This window comes from Sinocyclocheilus rhinocerous, unplaced genomic scaffold, assembly GCF_001515625.1.
Source record: "Sinocyclocheilus rhinocerous isolate Xijiao unplaced genomic scaffold, SAMN03320098_v1.1 scaffold1874, whole genome shotgun sequence".
NCBI classification, from domain to species: domain Eukaryota; kingdom Metazoa; phylum Chordata; class Actinopteri; order Cypriniformes; family Cyprinidae; genus Sinocyclocheilus; species Sinocyclocheilus rhinocerous.
In genome coordinates, this window is record NW_015626862.1 from 889672 (window position 1) to 912048 (window position 22377).

The following is a 22377-nucleotide window of genomic DNA, read 5'->3' on the forward strand; positions in this document are numbered from 1 at the left end:
CATTTTTACTTCATAGAAAAAACTTTATAAATAAATATTTAGTAAACATGGGCGTAGCTTGTGGGGGGGCCAGGGGGGCCTGGCCCCCCCATAGCGATTAAAGAAGTTTACTAAATATTTATTTATAACGTTGTTTCTATGAAGTAAAAATGCATGTAATGTAGTTAATAATACATGTAAAAGTTAATACATTTTAAATTGTTATTGTAAGTAAATTAATCAAAACAAACTTAACGTCTCCCTCAATCTCATTTGCGTAAGAATTGTCACGTGACAAATCTGCATTTTGGTGGATAATAGACTTAACGGTAATGCTTGCCTGTTGTGTGGAATAAAATGATGTTCCGCATTTTTAACAACATACACGAACTGCAGAGAAATCTGGAGACAACGAAAAACTCCGATGAATATATTAATGCTGTGCTTCATGATTCAGGACCCGGACAATCCGATAAAGGTGATCCACAGGACGCAGCCGGTTTAGCCGCACACTACTTTTATGCCGACCATTTACATCCAAATGTTATTTAATTTTCACAGAACACAACCTTTAAATAGATTTTAGAATATAAACTGTTTATCGTCTATTCAATAAGACTAAATAAAAAGTGTGCGCCTCATTGTGCATTAACTTGCATCAAGCCCAACAAATGTCTGTTTTAAAAACAGTGGATGAGTAATTCACTCCTTGATTTGCTTAATAAAAGCCTCCTTTGAGATCGTTTTGACAGACATGTTTATTGTGCATTTTAAACGTGTTTATTGCTAAGTTTAGTGTGGCAAAATAGAAGCGCAGCTGTAATTCGTGGGCAATGTATGTGGTTACCATGACAACCTCACGCACTTGCCACTGCTCTATGTGAATATGTAGATTTACTATAGCAAAACTAAAATGTGTTTAAAAGTACGTCTGACCAAATCCACCGGTTCGGTTTGCCCACCCCACATTTTAATTTTTTACTTTTTTTTTTTCTTATCTCTTCTTTAGTTAATTGGACTAAAATTAGGTTAGGTATATTAGGCATATTTGGGTTTTATGTTGTGCTTGTAAGCTAATCCATGGCATTATTTAAGTTTATGTAGTTCACAGACAACGAAAGTGTTTTAATACCTTTCAACTTGGGCCTATGTTTAATTTGGGGTGTATGCAGAGCTGTCGTCAGTGAGGGACTCCTGGGAACATTGTGACAAGCGGGCTACTAAATGCATTTTTACAATGCCGAGAGTATAGGCGTGAATTGAAGCGACAGCCCTGGGTGTATGGGCAATGGCACGGCTTTGGTTCTCCATATCTGAGCTCTGATAATGTTCCTACCCCTCTGCCGTCTTGCCTGGTAATGAAAATAACCCCACAGGTTAGTCCTTTATTACTTTTTTAATATCAAAGCAATATAGATTTACTGGAGATAACGTAGAGGACGCCCCCCCCATAAGACTGAAGCAGAGATTATTAAGCAGACTTCTTTGGTAATAAATTAATGATGGGAGATATGGAATTAGGACCTCTGTTTTTCAGTTTTGGGGTTCTAGTCACAGCTGGTTCATGTTCTGGGATTCATTTGCAACATGCTGCTCACAGTCCAAATATAGACTATAGATAAAGTTATAAAAAGCTAGACAATAATCAAGTTTTCTGGATTCAAATGAATATAAATGAACATATGGAGAAAAAACCCCAGAGAGAAAAAACCCCAGATGAATTTCATTTGAGTAATTTTCACAAAAATGAGTGATTTAAAATATATACAGCACCATTTAAACAATTTGGAGTCCGTTAGACTTTTTAATGTTTTTGAAAAAAGGCTGTATTTATTTGATGATAAATTCAGTTTACATAATTTATATTGTGTATTTATAGTATATAAAGTTTAAAAAAATGTTTTCTATTTTGATATATTTTTAAGAAACATTTCTTTTTATTATAAATGCTGAAAACACTTATGCTGCTTAATATTTTAATGGAAACCGTGATAAATTTTACATATTAGGATTCTTTGATGAATAGAAAATGTAAAATGTAAAAAATTTATTTGAAAAATAATTTTTTTTGTAACAATGAAAAAGTTTTTACTGTCGCTTTTGATCAATTTAATGTGTTGTTTCTGAATAAAACTGTCAGTTTCTTTAAAAATGTATATTGTTGATATAATTTCTTTATTTACTGACTTGTTGCAAACCACAAACAAGGTGCAAAATGTAAAAAAATTGTACTGCAGCACAGTCAGTGTCATTTTTTTAAGTGCAAACACAACCTAACATTCACAATCAGTATTCACACGTTTTGCGTTTTTGTGCCATTTTCTTTCTAGTATAATTTTTAGTGAATTGGGCTCTAAAACAAAAATGTTCTATAGGACAAGACTCCCCCATAATAAAAAAAAACACCTTGCAGTTTTGTTCAGTGCTTGTTGTTTTAAAGACATTGAAAAAGAAAAAGCATCAGCAATTCTCATTTTAATCTCTGTCTGACCCACTTCATGCCTTCCTTTTCGAATGCTACTAATGGCTGGCTGTTGTTTGAATCCAGCCTTAAAGAGAGCATAATCATCAGGCGGAGTACTGTAGGTAATGTATTGTGCTTGTGTTTGTTTGATGCTCCTCTATGCTTCTCCTCCATGCTTGCTAACCCGCAGTGAGTCATTTCAAAGTAATTTCTTGTTGTTATGAGTCTGTCTAAGAGAAGGAGAGCTTCCTCTAGAAGTTTTTTCATGGTTTCCTTCTTCAGGTTGCAATTCTTTTTAGCTTATAGAAAAGCACCCAGCTGCTGCTATGACACACAGGTAGATCGACTGCCCTTGTACTTTTATGAAAGGGTCAAAAGACACATAAAGGTAATCAATATGGAGGACTGACCCTATCGCCGGAGATGTGGCCAGTCAAGCCAAAATAAGTGGCCCTTGATGACCTCACTGGATTGGGACCGCGGGCCACCTCTGTTTAACCCGAGGGTGTGTGCGCGCACTGTGACTTTTTTGGCGATGATGTTTACACAGTATCCTCTGCTCCTCTTGCTCACACAGGTAAAACAGGACACGCAGAGGTGGTTCGCGTGGTCTATGAGCCTGAGAAAATCAACTTTGCACAGTTGCTCAAGGTATTTTGGGAAAGCCACGATCCAACACAAGGTAACATTTCATTCCATCACACACACACAATCTTAAAGGGATAGTTTGCTTTTCAAAAAAATTCTGTCATCGTTTACTCACCCTCTTGTCTTTCCAAACCTGTATGACACAACATACAGAACACAACAAAGTTTTTTTTGTCCTATGCAGTGAACGTGAATGAGGAAATATTGAGCTCGGAAAAGCACCTTAAAATAGGCCACAAGACTTTGTGTGGTATATTTCAAGTCTTATAATGAGCAACATACCAAAATATTAGGTCTGAAATCACATTAGTTTTCATTAATTCAAATATCCCATACATAAAATGTATAAATGGCTAAAATGTATTTTAAATACATAACAGCATGATCTAAAAAAATATATATTTTTGAAATTGAAAAAATATATTTAGTTTAACCCTTAAATTTAGTTTAACCCTTAATACAAAATGTATTTCAAGTGTTAAGAAAACACTGTGAGAAATTTATATAAGAAATATAAAATTTAAAACACAGTTTGGGAAAAACGCTTTTTGTATTTTGAAAAAAAAATAAACATATTTATATATAATGGCCAAAATATGAGGGAATATAAATTAAACTATTTAACTGTTAACTTACTGCAAATATGTATTTATGTAAATGTATTTTAAAAACCGGTATTAGGACTATATTTTTGGCCATTTTTATGTATTTTGATGTATTTAACAAAAATATTTCTGAAAATATTTTTATTTTGCCATATAGGATGCCACATGAATATGTTCCACTGAAAGATTTTAAATGAATGAATTTTAGTCTGTTCCTCAAATTTTCACAATTTTATGGCATCAGAACTTTTTCGATAATTTATTTATTTATTTTTTCAAATGTAGTAGTTTAGTCAAATATTTATTTAGTCATTTTGGAGCTCAACAGTCTCTGTCTCTATTCACTTTTATTGCATGGGATAGAGCAGCCAAGACATTCTTCTAAGTGTCTTCTTTTATGTTTCACAGAAGAAAGTAAGTCATACAGGTTTTGAGGAAATGTCAAAAATGTCCTTTTTGGGTAAACTCTCCCTTTAAGATCATATTTAGTTCATTACTAGTTGAAACCCAATACAGTACACAGTACGTTTTGTTTAACGCAGCATTAATTAAAGAAAGGCTAAGCACAAAAAAGCCATTTAACAGCCTGTAAAAAGAGCAGCTCTTTAACGTAATACAGTCTTAAGTTCCAGTAGTTTGAGAGGTACGAGAGGCCCATCATGAATTCACAAAGAGGAGAGGCAACAGTTTGAGTGGCTGCAATCATGACCAGAGGATTCAGATCGGAGATTAAAGTGTCTCGCCAACCAATCACAATCAGTCTGATGGAGATGGCCAGTATAATGCCCTGATTGTGTCTGTGGTGATGACTAACTCTCGGCTCATTCTAATGTTCACACTGAAATCATTACGGTTTAGCTTAAGTTGGACTGCTGTTTTAAAGAACATAAAAAACAATCGTAAAAGCTTAAGATTTTTAAAGATGCACTAAGTAATTTGAAAATCTTTTTACAGCTCAGAAATGTTAAAAATCGCATGAGGTAAAGACCTCAGTCAAGTGTCCCATCCAGTACAATACGGCTTCTTCAGCATAGTTAATGCCCTCTTCCCATCCAACAAAAATATCTATGCAGAATCTATGAAGTCATATCTGGATCAAGAACAGATAAAACAGAGCTTTAATTAAAATTGCACTCTTCCAAGAATTTCGTATCTGGTTGATTGGGAGTTTGTTTCCCGAGAGACTAAAGTACTAATAGATGCTAATTTTGGACCCACGGAAGAAGCACTCAGTGGCTGAACTGCATGATTACATCATGGTTACATGACTTACTTTAGTTCTCAGATGTCTATATAGAGTTTAAATGGAATATAAAGGAGTAGTTAACCCAAAAAACTAAAAATTACATTTGTGTTGTAACCAGATCCTCAAACACCCTGTTTTAGCGTTGACATATCACTCCATTTTCTTTGATAGGAATGCGCCAGGGCAACGATGTTGGAGTGACCTATCGATCAACCATTTATGCGTATACACAGGAACAGCTCGATCAGGCATTGCACTCCAAGGACGAATATCAGAAGGTATCCCTCTACCGGCCTTTCATATCTTTCCCCTCCATATACAAACAACCCTCAGGTGATCAGTTTGTGGATCATTGGTTCAAAACTAGTTTGGCTTCAGGATCCTGATATTACATGGGACATCAAGCACCAAAAGCAAAAATGTCCTTGAAAATATTATTGACATTATAGTTTTTTGGATCTCAGCACTCACATAATAATAATAATAATAATAATAATAATAACATAATACATTTTATAAATTATACAAAAATATAATATATGAAAAATAAATAATAATGTAATTAAAAAAATTATAATTGTATATAATTATAATTATACAATTATATTAAACAGTTTGTTGAGTATTGGAATATTTATGTGATATGTGATAATTTATTTATGTGTTATGTATGTATGTATACACACACACACACATATTATTTTAATAATATTTTATAAAATTTTATTTTAATTTGTTATTAGTAGTATCATTACTACAGTTATTGTTGTTGAGTATTGGAATATTAATGTGATAGTGTTAATTTCTTCACTTCCGCAAGGCGTTTTAAGGCAAGGCTTAGTATCGCATTTTCCCTCCTGTCCACGACCTTATCAGAACAGACCTGCAATCCACGGTACCCTCATATAATGGTATGCTCACACCTCTGGTCCCCAAGCGGACAGGTGTTGAGGATTACAGCCCTCAACGGTTCTTGCTCTGTTTGATAACCTGCGAATCCATGCCAGATGAAACAGGTTTTCTGCAAAGCAGGGAAATGTAATCTTACACATGAAATAGTAATTCTGTTTGTCTTGTAGACAGTTTGGAGAAGGGAGACTTCAAATCCGTGCAACGAGGAGGTTCAAAGCCTTTCGGCATTGAGTGTGAATGCTGTCATCTGCATTATGCATATATTTTACTCTAATTGCAGAACAGCTCTGTTGTCGAGCCGAAAATTGAGGTTTCTTCTTGGTCTCGGTGGTGCAATGTATTACAAACCTGCATGCGGTTCACGCTAACAACCCCACCCTTTCCGTCGAAGCGAAGCCTGTTAGAACAATAGAAGCAGAGGAACTGACTGTAGTTCTTACAGGCACTAGTTTTCCCTGACCCCTGTAGACTAATTTTCTTCCTTCAAAACCCTTCTCCTTCCCCTTGTGTATGATCATAGTTGTTTTTTTTGGGGCCGTTTCACTTCTCATTCCCTCAGATCAGTCAACAGTCTGAGATGAAATTAGCAGCTGTGTGTTCTGTACCTCACCGTAGTGCTCTGTTGTGCAAGAGCAGCCAGTATTCACACTCAGACACATTACGAATGGCGTCGCGTTAGACACATTTTGACTATTGATGAGATGACCTTGACTGTCTCATCGTTACAGTGTCCTTTCTTGCTTTCTTGCACTTCACATCAGCTCTCGGCTGCTTTTGTGCTGATACCAAGGGTTTCTGCAGCCTCTCTTTCTACATCAAAAGAGCCCAAATGAACGGCGCAGTCACTCTTGCCTCAGCCCTCCATTTTGAACAAATGCTGAACACAATATCCAATATCTTTTCCTGTGATATGGTGCATTTGGTAACTCAGCAACAGATTCTTGAAGAAGGGATGGATCTCACTGGACACTGATGTTCGCAGATACACTCACACATGCTCACAAATGAAGTCCTCGCCGTTCACCATCAAAATGCTTATTTTAGAGGCATATTAAGACGTTTTCTTGCAAAATAGATTTAATGATTTTGAGATCAGCAAACAGGGCTCAACATAAAGGATTTTTTCCCCCTGCAGGCCATCTGCACTACACAGCCACAAATATGATAAATATCTAGTTTAGTACATATAAAATATATTATAAATTCATATAAATAAAAATTTATAAATTATTTGCTGTGATACCATATGTGGATATATATACATACATATATACATATACGTACACACACAGGCTGTAGTGTTGGAACCCTGGGGATGCGAAAAGGGGACGCAGGCCTCAGAGCGGGAAAAGCATATGGATGCGATTTGTTTTTTCACGCAGCACTGGCTCCAGCTGATGATGACTCCCAATAGTCTGCACCATTGGCCTCTGACATTCTGATCAGCTTCCTACTTCCAAAATCAGACACTTTTTAAAAACATATTTAGAATTATACAGAGTTTTGGTCTTAGATGCTGATTGGTTACAGCATTTTATCCCATAGATGCCACCTATTAACCTTAGCTTATGTGTTAGGGGCTATATTTGCTAGCATAAGGATTCTGCTTTATGAATTTGCAATTTTGCATAATAAAATAATGATGCACTTAATATTTTTATTCTGTTTTGTAAAAGCCTTTTGTTTCTTATTGCTTTGGTAGAGCAGCCTTTTTGCTTAGAGAATGTTTCAATGTTAATTGCTTCGTTTTCTTGCCCTGAAATTTCATGGACAAGGGTTCTGTTAATGACTGGAAATGAGAGCCACTCTATGGCCCTCTAAAATAGTTGGCATGAATAATAGGCATGAAGAGATGTTTTTCCCCTTGGAAAATGGATAATTTTCAGTTTGGCATGTTTCACGGTTGAATTCATGTTCATAGAAAAGTGGGATACTGCAGCAATGTGGTCATTTAAGACATCCCAAAATGTTTTTTTGTATTTTCTTGCTTTGGTCAAACAGAAGCAATATTGACTATATTGGATAACAGTGACATTTCCGTATCCAATATAGCCATTGTATCACATTATTTGGTGATACAACTTGACTTGATTAGGTCAGAGGAACTTTGGAATTTGCATTAAAAAAAAGAGGTTAATTAGGCCTTTTTTTAGACCTATACCATGGGATCTCTGGGAGTCCGAACATATAGCTAGCAAAGGCAATTTCAACAGGACAAGAATGAGGGTTAAATCAAGTATGTCCTGCAGTAGCCTACTCTATTCTAGCTGGTCAGATGAATAAGACAGGAGTTTATGAAGGCTGCATGCTGTCAAAGAAGATTTTAGCTGCACAAGGCTCTGCATTTCTTTCTGTTCTGAAACGCCTGCAGACTCACATGCTCCCTCTACTGGCCATCTTTTTAACTACATTTCCATTTTCTCTTTCTCTCTCTTACTTATTCGCTCCATCCTTCATTGTCTGCTGTCTCTCTCTCTCTCTCTCTCTCTCTCCACCCACTCCACCCCCTGCCGAGCCATCTGCGCTTCGGCAGGCCCTGTCTCCATGGCAACAAGGGAGGCCGCGCTGCCTCCTATTGGCCCGCTGCCCAAACAGAGAGGCTGCTGGGGGTTGAAGGTCGTCTGTAGAGTGCCGCCTCACCGGTGTTCTAATCAGCTGTTGACCCCTAGCCACAATGAAATGAGTGTCAGAAGGCAAGGGGTTAATAAAGCCTGGTCTGACAGGCAGCTGGGTCCATTATGAGTGAGGGACAGGAGAGGGAGACCGGTGAGGGGGGGGTTGGAGGATGCTGGAGATGAGGGACTCCGATCTTGGGATGGGGGCCCATCTGTGTTGCGTAAGGGAAGATTTGATGTCACCATAAATCTTTTTGTAAGGCTGGAAATGAAAGCTGTGTGATATATATACTGTATGCACACTTTTATCTTACATTTTAATTGCGAAAGGTGGATATTGTATAATTATTACAATTCTGTAGCACAAGGCTTGTAATGTCAAATTAAACTGTAAAAGATTTAACCCTGTTACCTTTCTGAAGGCATAATTATATCCTAGAATATCTTAAAATGTGTTAATTTCACTTGACATGGCACAATGCCATTGACTAGCACTGTCTGAGAGAATTTTTAAAATCTTGCAAAAATGTAAAAATATACTTACTGGAAAAGGCAGTCACTTCATAGAGTGATCCACTTGTTTTTAGCTGCTAAGGTTTTAGCGTGAGGAGTAAAATTGCCATTCTTCAGTGGATGTTTTCTATCACTCCAATAAGAATGTCCAAGTGTGCAGATGTAGACTTGGCACAGTGTACAATTTTACGCATTAAGTTGGTATTTTTAGTCTTGAACTTGTCAGCCATTTTGGATTCCACAAAAAAAAAATCTAATACAGTTGCAAGCAATTAACAGAATCATGTAGGTGTAAGAAACTGCTGTTGAAGTAGGCTATATTAAATGGATTTACTGACATAAGAATTGGGGAAAAATATTTTATATAATGTTAAATAACACTGAAAATCCTGACAAGCTAGGTTTTCTGGAAGACTGTTGAGTTGCATTAACAGTTTTATGCATATGCATTTCACATGTTCCAAAAACCATGTCCAAAGATGATGAGTGCTTCATAAGATTTGAAAATATACAGTACTGACAGAAAATGTCATGCAGAAATGTAATGCTCCTTGGGGCAGACTTGTTCCCCATGAGAAGAGTGACTCTTCTGTGATATTTAAAGTCTTTAGCTTAAACGGAGTAGTGGGGCTGATGTTTTAGAATATTGTGAATTTAACCAGCTAGTTGCTAGGCAACCATCCATTCCATCCATCCCATAATTACACAAAATGTAATTAGCCACAGACCCTTCACACATGCAAAGTTCATTGAGTTTCACCATAGGGATAAAACGTTCAAAGCAAAGAATATTAATAATAGACCAGCACCAAAATGAGAGCAAGAGGTTGTTTTACTACTTTGCTTAGCAGATCTACAAATCTGGCTTCACTGGAAACTTGCATTACAGTCACATTTCTCAGCACATAGACACTAGTGTTACTTTAATATAGTTTTTTCTTAATATTTTAATATTTGTATACTTTTATTTTTATACTTTCAGTTTTCATTTTAATTTTAGTAAAATTTTAGTGTTTTTAAAATACTACTATTTAAAAATATATATATATATTACCTTAATTTATTTTTATTTAATTTTTTCCAGTATAACTGTATAATAACCCTGATAGACACTGCAGCGTGCCTCCTAATTCTGCCCTCATTTTAGCCGATATCTGCACACATTTACACCACTGACCCGCCCTAGCATCCTCGTTCAGATCACCTTCCAGCTGATTCTCAAAGCCAAACATGAATGTCATAAGCTAGCATCGCTTTGCTCCAAGAGCAGACCATATTAGTGCAGAGAGTGAAGATCACTCAGGGTTTAAATGAAGGAGATTGCTCTAATCGACCTCTGCGAAATTGTTCGATATTCAATATAGTGGTCATACCCTTTCTGTTTCATTTATGGGCCGTTAATTGGCGGAGACGGTAGCATCATTCTGCGTAACATCATATTGCTACATAAAATGCTGGTAAAAGTAACCACAAGGGGGCAGTGTGTCTTATCCACAGGGGGGCAGCGCTCCATTCGTCCACCCCCCCTGCCTTTGTGCTCATTTACTCTCTCTCACGTTCTTTCCTTCTCTCTGTCCTCACGTCTCAAGAACTTGGTGTGGCATGTTCCCATCTATTAGCATCTCAATTAAGGGCTAACAAAAGACAGGTTTTTCCCCTCCGAGGCCTCCACATGTGCGGTTTACCTAGTCTCTGTGCGCCCTGAGCAAAATCCAGGAGATTGACTGCACTCCACCAATTACACCTCCCCATCAATGTCTGCAAGAAATCACAATGGCCTTAATTAGCGACTGCAGCCTCACTCTATTCCACACTAGCGCAGTAAAACTAAAAGCCCAGTTGCACCTTCGCCACCAGTCTCCCATGGATAATGTGGGCTGTAATTACGAGGGAGGACGTGTATCGGAAGTGGGTGTTTGTGGCTTTTTTACTTTCATTGTGTGGCCTTCCAAGGACGGCTAATTGATTTTTAAAGGAACAGTTCACCCAAAAATAAAAATTCTGTCATTATTTACTCACCCTCATTTCATTCCTTGTGTGGCTTTATTTCTTCCAGGCCACTGGCTTGCGTGGCTTTATTTCTTCCAGGGTCCAAAAAAATTTTTTTGTAGGCTGCATTGCCGATTTTTTTTTTGAAGAATATCCCAACCACACGATCAATATAATGTTAGCAGATGAAGCTGGAAGCTGGAAAACTCCAAAAAACCCACCACAAAGGAATCATAAAAGTGATCCATATGACTTGTTTTCTAAAGTCATATGATAGTTTTGTGTGAGGAACAGACTAAAATTCCTGATTCCCTTTCAGAAAATGTAAAAAGCTCTGATTCGTAAATGAATCATTGAATCATTCTTTTGAGTCAGATTTTTAATGAATCAATAAAGCCAGTATGAATGATTAATTCACAAATCAGACTAATAAATGTAAAATATGAAATGTATAAATAATACATTATGTTTCTTGTGAAATGTTGGGAGAATTTGTATATTTGGGTCAAATAATCCTTTAGAAAATGGTAAAATTATTTTCCAAAATGTTTATGGCATGAACCATTGTTGTTTATGGTAGCACTTTTTTTTATTGCTTTTGTAAAATATTATATTTTTAGGCATACACATACAACTGTGCTATAGAATTTGACAGTTCACTAGTTTGCTGCAGTGTTATTTTAGTATTATTTACAGTTTATTTTCATTTAGGTTATTTTTTCAGTAATCTTATGTGATTTTTATTAGCTTTTTTATATTACTATTTAAGTGTAATTTATATCAGTTTTAGTTTTTATTTATTTTCGTTGTTTTTATTTTAGTAATTTTAGTTCTTCAAACTTTACTTATTTCAAGGGAACATTTCAAATTTTCATTTAATTTAAGATTTTAATCTAATATTTATATTTTATTTCACTTAATTTCAGCTTAATTTCAATTAACAAAACTGTGCTTAATAGTTTTACTTTTAGTTAATGAAAAAAACCCTGGTTTGCCAGTGCCAGTATATTTTGCCATCAGTGGCTCATACCAATGTTTTTGACTGCTACAAAACAGACAGACAGAGAAAGCGAAAGAAACGCATCGAGCGAGAGAAATGATGGGCCAGATCAGACTGCAGTAGACTGATAAGAGTAAATTGAATGAGGAAGGAAGCCGAGGTGTTTGGACGAGTATTTTCTAGGTCTCTCCATCCGTGTGAGGCATTAAACATACCTGAGTCTCATTATAGAGTGTGTGACTGCGGGCCATGCGTGGGCTAATTAGCTTTTCCCCCGGCCGCTCTGCGACCGCTCCTGTTATTTCCTGACCAGCTTGCCAGGCCGGCACCCCCTCTTCCCCTCCCCCATCTGTGGCTGTTCTAAATGGAGAATCAATGCATGCTGCTCCCCGACATCCTAATGTACCCGACCAGTTGGTTTAACAAACACAGCGCTGCCAACCATCTGCCGGCCAAATCTGTCTTCAAATTGCTTTAGTAACAAACTGAACTTTTCTTTGCTCAGTGCTGCTCTCGCTTCCTGCGTCCTGCCTTCCTCAGTGTGCCGCTCTCTGCTCCTCTTCCCGGCCCTCTCTCCTGCTCCTCGCGGCTGACCATTGTCACTTTTCTCCTGTTGTCTATTCTGTTCTTGTCTCATCTCATCTCATTTTGGTTCATTTTCTCTTATTTTTTCTCGTCTTGCATGTTCTTGTCTCTAACATGTCATTTATTGGTTTCTTAGTGTGCATCATCGAATCTCTTTTATTCTGTTGTGGTATCGCCTCATCATTTCTCTTCTTTTCTCTGCTTTTCTAGCCATTGTGATCTGTTGTCTCGTCTCGTCTTATTTATCCTGACCTAGACTCTTCTCTTCTCCTCTCCTCTCCTCTCCTCTCCTCGTCTTGTCTGTTCTCTAACCATTGTCATGTGTTGTCATCTTGTTTAATCTCATCTCATCTTTTGCCTCACCTCATCTGTTTTATTGTTTTGGTCTCTTCTTTTCTCATCCTCTCTTCCAGTGTTTTTACATTTCTACATTAATTTTGTAATTTTTTGTCAAAATTTTTGTCAAGTTGTAGTAAAATTGACTAAAATGCATAAATATATGTACAGTGGGTACGGAAAGTATTCAGACCCCCTTAAATTTTTCACTTTTTTTCAAAAGAAAAATTCTTCTCTTTTTAAATAAATAAAAAAAAGTGTTTAAATTAATAGATTAATTGTTTAAATATTTGGTTTAATTTTGCACTTTTTCAGAATTTTTTCCAATTATTTTTGATGAATTAAAAATAGATGCTATTTTAGTCAAATTTTAGTAAAAATAGCTCAAATGAACGAATATGACATTCTATGAATATATGAATATGAATATGTTCTTTTGTCATTATCTCATCCAGTGTTAATGTCAGTCTTTCCAAACAAAAATTATGAATTAACACAAATCTTTAACATTTGAAAAAGAAATACATGAAACATAGAAACAATAGACAGAATATATTTTAAATTAGTATTACAATATAAAATATAAAATATTCTCATCAATTAAAATGTTACTTACATAACAAAAATTAGATTCCAATGTAGTGAAATTGTAGTTAACTGAATGACATGACGAAATATTGACTACATTTAATGGAGATTTTCATCAAAATAAAAAACTGACTAAAACCTAGAACTCTAAAAATGAATTTCACTTCTCTTTTCTTCTCTTCTCATTCTGTATTTTACACCTCATAGTTTGACATATTGCATCTCATAAAGAGATTCTAACATGTCCAGAAAAACATCTGTGTCATCTGAAACATAATTAAACCCCACAAACCCAAAGCATCAGAGCACATTTATGCCTACAGTCGAGCATGACAGAACTACTGTTTCCAGATCAGATGGCTGGCTGTCTTTATGGGTTTGTCTTCCCTGTTTACCATCTGACCACTGATCCTCCCGTCCCATTTCCTCCCCTCGTTGTTCTTCTAGCGACTGCAGACAATCCAGGTTTCATTTTCCTTCATGATGATATCCTCAAGAGACCTCAACAAATGCTATAGAACAGATTTTTGGCACGGGAGAGCACATAGCCCTAAACATCATTATGGACAGAAGCACAAAGAGCTGCCAGGAAATAAACGGTGCCACCTTCCTCAGCAGCCATGCCAGTCTCGGTGCCAGCGGATGAGTTCTCAAAGACACAGACCCTGATCTCAAGGGCAAACCCAGCACAAAAGCACATGCATGCCCTCTAAAGCGAACCAGTTTTAACTACAATGCATAGGTACCTCCACCCTTAGAATCCATTAAATGCGTATTCTCTATAACAGTGGTTCTCAATTCCAGTCCTCGCAACCCACCGCTCTGTATGCATTTTGTATGCATCTATTATCACTTCAGATGTTAGTTCTATTCGACCATAAATGTCCTATGAAGTGGACTTCACAAGATATTCCGCCATGATTCCAGTTCGAAGGGAGCGTATATGTTCCATTCAAAGGGCATTAAAGTGTGCAAGACGTGAATTTAAATTGTATTTATTTACAGCGGTATATTATTTCACACTTCTGTTGTAAGTTTAGTCTGTGTGTGAAGACACTGCAGGCGGTGACGTAACACAAATCTGTGAATGAATGTTCAGAAGTGAAGTAACCTTCAATGGATTTCCTGTGCTCAGTAGAAAGCAGTGAACACTGTGTAGGGAACATGTCAATCGGAACACAGTTTGTGCATGGATCTCTCATCAGGTGTGTTAAATAAGAAAGACATGCAAAATATGCAGAGCGGTGGGTCACGAGGACTGGAATTGAGAACCACTGCTCTATAACACTGCTTATTTTGTCATTGAAAAAATTTTAGGTGTGGTTTATTTGACACATTTTGCCTCAACCTCATGTCATTTCAAACCTGAATGACTTTATTTCTTCTGTGGAACACAAAAGTTTGATGTTCTGGGTCATCCATACAATGTTGTTTTGGTCATTTTCTTTAATTGTATGAACAAAAACAGTTCAGAAAGAAGTCAGTTACACATTATTTTGATAGTCCACTTAAAACATTCTACTAACTATGAGTAACTTTGCAACTACTTGCAACTGTCATTGGAGTATTAGTACCTTAATTTGATGGTGCCCCAAAATACATTCTTGTAACTTTCAACTTATTTTACCAACCCTAATCTAATAGTGTACTAATATTCTAATGACAGGTAGTTGACATAGTTGCAAATTTACTTGTAGTTAGTATAATGTCTAAAGTGGACTATCGAAATAAAGTGCAACCAGAATTCATGCAGGTTTGGAACATAATAATGACAGAATTATATTTTTAGATGAACTATCCCTTTAACACTGAGGGATAAATCTGTGTCTGTACTGTTGAAAAGTGACCTCAGTCCTGGAGATGAATGTCTGCTGCAAAGACCTGTAACTTGTTTTTATGAGCAAAAATAGGCTCGAACAGAGTACATATTTGAGCATTTTGAATGTTTGGTTGACATCAGTGAATGAATGGAAGAGAAGAAAATTCTGTCATCATCCTCATATGTGTGTACACACACACACACACACACACACATATTGACAAAAGTTTTGTGACACACCTCTTAATTATTGAGCCATGCAGTGTGCATTTTCAGAGCTCAGTATATTCAAGCGTGGCACCATAAACTGTTATTGCAGAAAAAGTGTTATGGCATTTCTTTAGAGATTTATGCCTTTATTTTTCACTGTAAAAGATACAAATATTAAGGTTGGGAGGATGGGTAAATAATGACAAAAAGATTTAAGTGAACTCTTCCTTTAAAGGGATCATTTGGAGTATGTGTATGTCACCTTTAAAAGTGTTTAGTCTTTGCCTCTAATATTCCTCTTGCTAATTCGATGCTAGCTTTATAACACCTTGCTTTTTCCTGCTCTCTAATTTTACAGTTACCCTTCTTCAGTTTAAAATTGCTTCACCAAAAAAATAGGCTCCTTATCTCTGACTCTCACATTTCTCTTTTTTTTGCTTAACCACGACATGCAGGTATTTGCATACCAAATGACTGCTCTGTCTGACACGCAAATTAATTAGTCTGAATTTTATGCATTTAGCAGCGTGCAAACAAAACACAGGAACATGTCACCAAACAGCTCAGCACCACGCCACCTACTCCACCGCATGTTTCAGAGATGACTCCGTAATCATTTCACTCCTGACATTTGGAGGGATAAAGTGCAAGGCCTAATGTCTTTTGATTGAAGTCCTATTTTTAATAGCACCTTCCTATTTTTTTGGTTAATCACAATGTTGATTGTATTCTTATCTAAACCCTATTTGAATCTATCTGAGATAAAACATCATTTGAGCTCATGCAGAACCAAAATAACGGTCATTTGCATTTTATCTCTGATTGTCTTTCCAGTTAAACGAACTGAATGAAATGTCGCATGTGGTCAGCGTTGACATCATCCATCACGGTGTCCCTCAGAGTGAAGCTTAAGGTCTTTGTCTTCATTCTTTGAACTAAGCAGGCTGTGCATGAGGTCACTGGAATCAGGCCCTCTGCGTTTGTCTGTGGATCGTGTTTGTCTAGCCTCTTTGTTCTGGAGGACTCTGGGTCCCTGTAGGCTGACGACCCCCTTTCTGAAGCCGCATGACTTGAGCATCACTCATGGGTGGGGTGAACCGCATGCTCCCTGGAGGCACAGTGACCCCTGACCACAGGGGAGTCATGTGGCATAATGAAGATCTGATTGAATAAGTGCACAAATGAATAAAAGATAGAACTGACGGCAGAGAGAAACTCTCATCCAGCCAGTGTGGCTCTCTCTCTTTGTGTCTGCTGATTGCAGTAGATCTATTTTACAGACGGGCCCCACTAAAAAAACATAACCGTATGCTGTCCACACTAGACACGACTGATGATGCACCGCAACGGTTTTCAGTCTGTCTACACTGCAAGCATCGAAGCTGCACACGTCACTGCAAAATATTCACTAAAAAAAGACCAATCAGCTATTGTGGTTTCAGCTCAATGGTTTAACCTTATTAATCCATTGGTATAAAAAAATCACTCATATAATTTGTATTATTATGATTGATGCGTGTTGGTAAAATTGCATATACGTCGTAAGCAAAAAAAGATGATGCAGATTAGTAGATTGGAGACTAGAAACAAAACATATTACATCCATCCATCTATCCATCTATCATTCTATTGTTCTGCTTATATTCTTTTAGCTAATTGTTTCATCTTTCTATCTACGTATATACATTTTTTTCTATCATTCTAGCTTTCGATCTATTTATCTTTTTCTATCTATCGTTCTGTTTAAATAATATATCAATAATATTAAATTTTTTCAGACAGATGGGGGAAATAGAGTAGGTGACTCAAATGAAACTTGATTAAATATAATTTAATCATCATTAAATATAATAGGAGGGATTTAGTTCTGTTTTATTAATACACAAAGACAGGAATTAAACTAAATTGACTTGGTTAAATAACTTTGTTCACCTCACTATATGATTCCCACTGATTTCAAGTCAAAGCATTCAACGTTTTCTACCTGTGAGTTGTTCCAGGTTTGATTCATATAAAAATGAATCTTCCTCAGAGAATGAAACGGTTTGCTGGTTTTGAATGGCCGTCTCAACATCAAGGCCACTCAAGGAGCTCAAGGACAAAAGGATGAGGTGAACAGTAATGACAGACCAGAGACCCTGAGCCAGACTGGGGATTGGAGTTCAATTGTAGGCTAGAGTCAGGCTGAAACAAAAGGATAAAGAGAATAAACCTGGCGACATCTCTTTGCTGTTTATTTATTCACCCTCATAGCGGTTTCAAATCAAAGAACCGGACATTATTTACATTCCTTGTGCTCAGCTGCTATAAAAAATGAATCCTCTTCAAGGAATTAAATAATTGCATTCCGCGAGCTAATTTGAACGTTGTTCTCTACATCAAAGCCACATAAAGCTCAGTAAATCCTCCACAGAGAAAGGGAAGAGGTAAACTTGAGATAAACTTCTCTGCAAAGATCTGCATTACAATTCACTTCCTATCTGTACTATACAGTGTTTGTGATTATGTTAGGTTAGTGTGGCCTAACTCAGTATTTTGAAAATTAAAGTAAGATTTTTAAATGTTTTTGAAATTAAGCTCACTAAGGATGCATTTATTTGAGCACAAACACAGTAAACAGTAATATCGTGAATATTGTAATTTAATACGTGTCATTTATTTCTATGATGATGCTCCAGTGTTTTCAGTGTCACGTGCTCCATCGGAAATAATTCTAATATGCTGGTTTGGTGCTCAAGAATAATTTCTGAACACCAAATGTATTCTGACACATTTTTTTCAGGATTCTTTCATGAATAGAATGTTCAAAAGAACTGCATTCTTTTGTCTTTACTGTCACTTTTGATCAAATTAATGCATCCTCGCTGAATAAAAGTATTAATTTCTTTCAAAAAGATGACACCAATTAGATGTTCTTGCATTGGTATAAAAATAAAATGTGTCATGATACAAGAGACATGAACATACTGGAACGTTGCATGTACAATTTAAATATACAATATAGCAGTCATCATACTAAATGTTTGACTGCTCACTACCCCGATAGACCAATCAATATCAAGTATTCCAGAGTGAGTGTAATAATACTTCCTGTTTTGTAAATGAACCTAAAAAATTAAACTCATCTTAACGTTTTCCATAATTACAGGCTCTTGACTTACAGCTCTGATCTGTTTTCAGGAAGGTTCTTGCTTCAGCTGTTCATATCTGTGTTCCAAATGGTAGAAATGGAAATTGACAACTTGATATGCTATTATCAGTAAATTGGTCATATCCCTCTTCTCTCTGATAGCACAAAACCGTGCCACGCTGCCCAACAGCACGTCTCCTTGGTGACTGTTCCTGCTAATAGCTGCACATGTGTTGGAGTGGGAGCTGGTGATGGTGTGTTGATGGGTGGAGCCAGACCCTGTGCAAGGCATCAGAATGCTGGGATTTGCTCATGCCAGCTTGGCCAGCTGCCGGTTGGCACTTGCCCGCTGAGAGCGGCGGTTGATGGTACAGACCTGGAGTACTCGTGCAGTGTTATTTAGCCAGTGTGAAGGCATTGCTAGGCCATGTCTCAAAACAGAAAGAGATAAGACAGCAAACAGAAGAGAACTATCTCACCAGCAAAAGCTACACTCAGGTGTTAGGGCAAAAGACTTTCCAAAGGTACTAATATGCACCCTTTAGGGTTAAATAAGGTACAAAGGTGTATCTTTTGAAAGGTCGTCACACCAGAGACAGCTTTTGTACCTTTCTTCTGAGAGTGTAGATACATGCAATATTGATTTTTATATATGCAGTATGATTTTATAGAATATTTTTTAAACTTTATAATAAGATTGTACACATTAACATATATATCATGAACTATAAACAAATACAGCATCTATTAATCTTGATTGATGTTCATTTTTAAAAATACTATTATTTTTAGTTCATAATTTAATTTTAATATGTACAACTTTTTAAAAGAAATATATAAGTATTTGTAAGAATTAACATTTAAACAAGATTAATAAATGCTCTTAGTTGTTAATTCATGTTAGTACAATTGCACTAAACAATTATATATTTTTTATTATTATTATTTTTTTTTTTTACTTTTTATGATAACAGAAATGTTTATAATACAGTATGTATCTTTGATTTCAAGTTCCTGGTTAGTTCAGAAAACAAATGAAAAATGACAATTCAGTGAGATAGTTGTGAACTCAGAAACGGCTTTGAATGATTCACTGATTCATTGGGTCTGATTCAAGACCGAGACTGTTTCATGAATCTTTTTGACTGACTCATTAAAAATAACTCGTTCGTAAGAGTCTTTTGTTCAAGAATTGGACATTGTGGCGAGTTGCATTCATTGTTATGTACAGGAAACACTAAAGCCTGGGATATAGATATACAGGGCCGTTTCTAGGCATAGGCGAGCTAGGCGGTCGCCTAGGGCGCCACCAGCTGAAGATTTATTTATTTTTGTCTCATTTTAGTCACAATCTGGGCCACAACCTGTGCATCTATAAAATAAATATCTCATGTATTATTTTCAGAAGTGTCCATACTTTAGAAAAGACCATTATGGCTGGTCTGGCTTAACTGAGCTTTAAGTTTAACCAGAAAGATCATGCCACCAGATAGACAATCACCAAATCATTTTTTCTAACTATAATAAATCAGCCTGGGCTGCCATGGAAATGCATGCTGGTCTTGTCAGCAGGTCTCAATTTTTTTTATTTTAAGCGTTTTCTTCAAATTCTGTGACAATGTAGCAACCTCAATTTTCTGCACAGGATGAAATTTTTCATCTGGTGAAAGCAGGCACATTTTGCCCGCATACCTTCCAGTTGAACCTGTATTAATTTGTCTTCACTGGTGGAGCTCCCTGTGGCCCCTTAGGGCACCTGATGGATGGATGGATGGATGTACAGGGTTTGCTAGGACTTAATAAAAAGACAGCGAGAGAGATGATATGTCTGTACCTAGCTCCTGTCTCCTGCAGCTGCTCCTAACAGGTGCATAACTGCTTCTTGCCAGATGGTCAGCAAAATGTGGTAGTTGGCAAGTTCCTTCACAGAATCAACCCTCCCTCTCGCACAGGCACTGAGACGTAGAGATGGAGAGAAAGAGGTTAGAGAATGGGAAAGGTTGGTGACAGAAAAAGTTGCTAAGCGCTATTGCAAGCAAAACTCATTTTTCAAAACCTTTTACTTGTTTTAAAACCAGGTGCAGAAATGGTGCCTTTTCAGTGTGTAATACTGCACTAAAGCTTGTCAGGTGTCACAGTCTCAGAAATTGAGAAAGTTGTTGTGCACACTTTCTTTCCAAAGATGGGAAAGGCAGAGGACTCGAACAATAAGCCAACCGAGGCAGTTTGTTACAGTCATTTACCAAGGGATGTTGTTGGGCACAATACAAAGTGCAGCTTTAATAAACGATGGCAATAAAATTTATTTTTATTTTATTAATCTGTGGTAAAAATAAACAAAATGTCCTTTAAATCAAACTTTTCAAACTGCCAATATTAATATTCATTTAATATGATATATGATATATTTTCATAATATTGTTAACATGTATATTACATTAATAACAATAGAATAAAATTAAATATTAATGGGGTGGTTGATTGCGATTTCACTTTTTTAACGTTAGTTAGTGTGTAATGTTACCTTTAATAGAATCACACTAATAACATTGTATATATATACACACACATATGTACATATTATATTGCATATTATATTAATTTAATTATTAATAATTAAATAGAATAAAACTGGTTATTAATGGACTTACATTCATAAAATTTTTAAGTAATTCCAAATTATATTTTAATAATTTATCAGTAAAAAAAAAGTCATATTGTATACTAAAAAAAAAACATTGAAAAGGTTGAAATTGAAACATTGAAAATGTATTGGTAATGATCTGCCAGAACATTTTTTGTTAAGTCTGCAGACATTTCCTTTAACCCTAAACAGCAACACAATTCCTTCATATTACCACAGTACACTGGGCCCTCTTTTTACAGACTTTTTTTTTTGGAGTGTTGGTGTAAATGTAGAATTGACGTGCAGCCACAGTTGGCTCACTAACAACTTTTAATGTGGCTGATCCAATCAGATTTCAGCATCAGAACTATCTGTTTTATTAAGTTCAGATGTCCTCGGGTCAGACTGTCCACAGGTAAAGGTGGGTTGTGGAACGGTAATCGGGTGCAATGATCTCTTAGTTTCACAAAAGCCACAGTCCCACTGCTTTCTCTCATCGACCCCAAACAATCAAACTCTGACTGAGAGAGAAAGACAAACAGGGGCAGATCAATATAGACTCCACGCACCAGCCATGTGGAAGCCGTGGATGCTGCAGGGATCATTGGAAGTGTGTGCCTGGCCTCAGGCATTAGGAGTGCAGGGTACTCATCCTTTCAATAATCCTCCTAACGGACTACTTAGAACATCTTGAATGAGAAGTGAACATCTGCCATTCCCTCTCAATTTATAAATCCCCATTACTCTTTTTCTGTGTCTCTCACTAAATGAATATTGTACTGCCTCACAAAGGATTTACCATGGGCCTGGAAGAGAACACCAGGATGTTAAATATCATAGAGGAATATACACTGTAAAATCCAATAGTTTACCTTACTTAGATTTAATTAGTAATCTTTACTTAATAATAAAATATATTAATTATTATATATACAATAATGGTAAAAAGTTTCACCCCTGTAAGATTTTGTTGTTTTGTCTTTTCTTTTATTTACCAAGGCTACATTTATTTGATCACAAATATTAAAAACAATAATATTGTGAAATATACCTGTTTTTTAGGATACATACATACATACATATATATATATATATATATATATATGTGTGTG

At 36.3% G+C, this 22377-nt stretch overlaps 1 protein-coding gene across 2 annotated transcripts in view; it reads left to right on the plus strand.

Annotated features, from left to right (window-relative positions):
- Nucleotides 1-22377, plus strand: part of LOC107716713 (mitochondrial peptide methionine sulfoxide reductase-like) — a 79421-nt gene that overhangs the window by 56466 nt on the left and 578 nt on the right. For both annotated transcript variants that reach the window (XM_016523244.1, XM_016523253.1), the window contains exons 4-5: nucleotides 3021-3125; nucleotides 5114-5220. In XM_016523244.1, coding sequence (XP_016378730.1) covers nucleotides 3021-3125; nucleotides 5114-5220 — 212 coding nt within the window. The remainder of the gene's footprint in view (nucleotides 1-3020; nucleotides 3126-5113; nucleotides 5221-22377) is intronic.